The following is a 3661-nucleotide window of genomic DNA, read 5'->3' on the forward strand; positions in this document are numbered from 1 at the left end:
ACAATAAATGAAATAAAAAAACACACATCATAATGCTCTCTGCTTTGAGAGGGGCAGAGGGGCAAACCCCTCCCCTAAACTTTTGACCGTCAGGGAAAGGGGACAAAGAGGGGCATAGTTAACACAGCCACACACCCACACAATCTGTTATCTTTCTATCCCTCCCTCTTATCTCTAGACTCAAAACCAGTAAAAACAGAAACAAAATTAAAAACAACAAACAATATTTTTATACGTACTTAAAAGTAATCATGCTTCTATACCAAACATCATTTCTACTCAAACAATAAAATGATCTTAGATACTTCAACAGTTTATTCATCACTAAGCCCTAAAAAACCTCTCTCATGGGCCTGCTTGTGGTTTCTCAAAAATCGCCGTTCCTGTAGTAGGATCTCACACTGGCTCCTCGACCCCTCATAAGACCTGTCCCAAATCTTCCCTCAGCCCGGCCAACTTCGACCTTTCTGCCCTGTTGCAAAACCGGACGTCTCTGGTCAGACCTCAAATCTCTATCCTTCGCTCTGGCCCCCGCAATGTTTTCACCCATAGCTGGCGAAGATTTACGGGCCCTGTCTTCCTGGCCAGAACGTGCTTCTTGCACATGAAAGGTGGGGGATGACTCGCCTGCCCTGTTGTACCCATGGTAAACGCGACCCCATGGCTGTTCCTGTTGATTACCATTCTGGGGTCGCCTAGTATACACTCTGGGAAAGCTCTCCTCATAACCGGAAGGCGGTGCCACTTGCTGGCGCGGTGACCTTTTCCTCAACTGTGACTGGTCCTGAAAGTTCACCCGCCCCTGATCTGTGACCAGCGCCTGCTTTTCCCGCCTTCCTCCAAACCTGGCTTCTTGCCCTCCGCCCCCTTTAACCTGATCCCATGCAACTTCATTGAGGCCTACTGCCGGCCTGTTAACACTGATCAATCCCATACTTTTAGTACCATTTTGTTCTTGCCATTGTCTTGCTCTGCACTGGCCAATTAAATGCCCCACCTTTTTGCAATAGTGACAAGTGCTCAGGTGAACGCTGAGTCTGTGCGTAATTACGCGCATCACCAGATTTCTGAGCTTTCTTATTACTTGACTCTGAAGCGTCAAAACAAACTCATCCGCGAAGATAGCAGCTTCCCCCACTGACGCCACTCTCTGTTCATTCAAGTGCATGCATATGTTGTCGGGCAAGCCCCTCTTAAATTCCTCTATCAACATTAGTGCGCGCAGTGATTGCAAATCAGTTGCTTTGCTTGCCATGCACCACCTATCGAACAGAGCCTCTTTTTCCCGAGCGAACTCGACAAAAGTGTGGCTAGCATTTTTAGAAAGCTGCCTAAACTTCTGACGAAACGCTTCAGGCACTTTTTCATATGCACGCAGAATGGTTGCTTTTACAATGACATAAACCACACTATCCTGAACAGAGAGCGCGGACCAACCACGGCCCGTACAGGACCAGACCATATACATAAAGAAAAAGAACGTTTTACAGCATATTAGGCTGCAATATTCATATCATATTCATATTAACCCATTTTGGCTACGGTTCTGGATAACGTAGCTTAAACCACACCCTCAAGTGTAATATTGCAATTATAACAGTTACCCTTAAAACTAATAAAATGGCTGAAAAAACATATATTGTTTTTAATGACAGATGTAGTCACTACAACCACAAATGTCCCAAGAAACTAGCTAGCCTAGCCACCCAGTTGCTGGGAGAACAGAGCAGCTGCATTCTTTGTTTTGATTAGGTGTGGAGTGGTTTTGAGGCGCTTCCTATTCATGCCAGTCCACTTCCTCGCAAATAGTCTGGTTCCGGATGTTGCCTGTCTGTGTTTATTCATCTCCATGCCCAAATATGGAGGAATGACGTCATAGTATTGACAGCAGTATTGTCTTTAGCTAATAGCTATCCTGCAATATGACGTAATCATGGAATGACATCACAACCATATCATTGTTCTTTATAAATAACAGTGTAATGCACTAAACATCAGTTAGTGATTTGCAACAAGGGAACCTGAGCTGCCTTCATCCTAACAAGTTAGTCTGTAAGTTAGTTGTCAACGCTCATTGACGGTGGAGCTGCTGTGTGAAATGTTTCACTGGACGATACATCTGGAAGGAGAACATAGGAAGGACCAGGCTGCTGTGGTGGTCGGACACGAGATCTACTGCTTTGTAGGAGACGGAAACCAGAGGAGACGAGATCACATTGAAGTACAAGTCTTCAACACAGCATCTTTATGTTGGAGGAAGTTGACCCCAGGGACCTCTGGACCAGGAGAACCTCACCTTGAGGTTCCCTCCAGGCGCTGGGGTCACACAGCTGTGCTGATTGGAGACACTGTCTACCTCTGGGGAGGGTGGACACACCCAGGTTACTGCAACGTGCTTTATGCCTTTGATGTCGACGCCCACACATGGTTCAAACCACAGGTTTCTGGGACAGTTCCAGAGGGGAGGGAGAACCACTCAGCCTGTGTCTTGGGAAAGGTCATATTTATCCATGGAGGATGGAACCAGACTGGTGGTAATGACATCTACAAGCTGGACACCAGCACAATGGTCTGGTCTTTAATTAACACCAGAGGAACTCCACCTCCTGATTCATACTGTCACTCTGCTACCATCATCGGGACAAAGATGTTTGTATTTGGGGGCAATGGACATTGTCAGTACCACAACACCATCAGAGTGTTTGACACAGAGACCAACCATTTGGTGATCACACCTTCTACACAGCTTCTACCAGAAGGACGCAGGGATCATTCAGCCTTTACCTACAATGGAGAGCTGTACATATTTGGTGGCCGTAATTATAACAATGACAATTACTTCAATGATCTGTGGAGATTCAACCCAGAGACTTTCTCCTGGAAGAAGGTTGAGCCCAAGGGGAAACGCCCACATGGGATGATGGATATGTGCTGTTGCATGCTGGGAGATCGTGCCATCCTCTTTGGAGCAGACAACAGACCAGGTGACCTGTATGTCTTAGACTTCAGTCCTAGCCTCAAGACATTATGCAAGCTAGCAGTTATTCAGTACGGTCTGGAGCAGTCTGAACTCACACACAACATCAGGTGGGAACTGGTAGCCATGACTAGCAACAGCAGCTGAGAAAATAAACATACCGGTAGTCCTAAAACTGAACAAAAACAGTGAGCAAACAAAAACAGTGGCTGCTTTGTGAACAGAAGCTATGTTTAGCTCGCTGCGTAGCCACATATGTATTAACAGAAGCTATGTTTAGCTCGCTGCGTAGCCACATACGTATTAACAGAAGCTATGTTTAGCTCGCTGCATAGCCACATACGTATTACGTACACGTGTGATGAGAGCAGAAGAGTAGTGCTGCCAATGAATATTCCATATTCCAATGAATATCCGAATGTAAAAAATAAAAATAATAATCGAATATTTTAAATTAAGATACAAATTAAAAAAATAACAATAAAATTGCTGTGTGAGTTCTGCCGATACTCTGTGCCACGTAAAAACTAAAACATTATACAAAAATTAGGCTCTTAAGATAATTATGAATCATTCATTTGATCTCGCAACACTCAAGAGAGGGAGGAATACTTTGATTTGATTAGTTTTTTATCCATAAACCAACACGTCACGTGACCTGGTAGAATTGATTTGAAGACGTTC

General features: G+C 44.7%; 1 protein-coding gene across 1 annotated transcript; it reads left to right on the top strand.

Moving 5' to 3' along the window:
• Positions 1–618: 618 nt before the first annotated feature.
• LOC310867080 (kelch domain-containing protein 3-like) lies at positions 619–3124 on the top strand (the record flags this gene model as incomplete). Its single annotated transcript, XM_083776875.1, has 2 exons — positions 619–646; positions 2331–3124. The coding sequence occupies 2 exons, from the start codon at positions 619–621 to the stop codon at positions 3122–3124; spliced, it is 822 nt and encodes a 273-aa protein (XP_083633001.1).
• Positions 3125–3661: the final 537 nt, after the last annotated feature.

Source organism: Protomyctophum parallelum (assembly GCF_964188405.1).
Source record: "Protomyctophum parallelum genome assembly, chromosome: 11".
In the NCBI taxonomy this organism is placed as follows: Eukaryota; Metazoa; Chordata; class Actinopteri; order Myctophiformes; family Myctophidae; genus Protomyctophum; species Protomyctophum parallelum.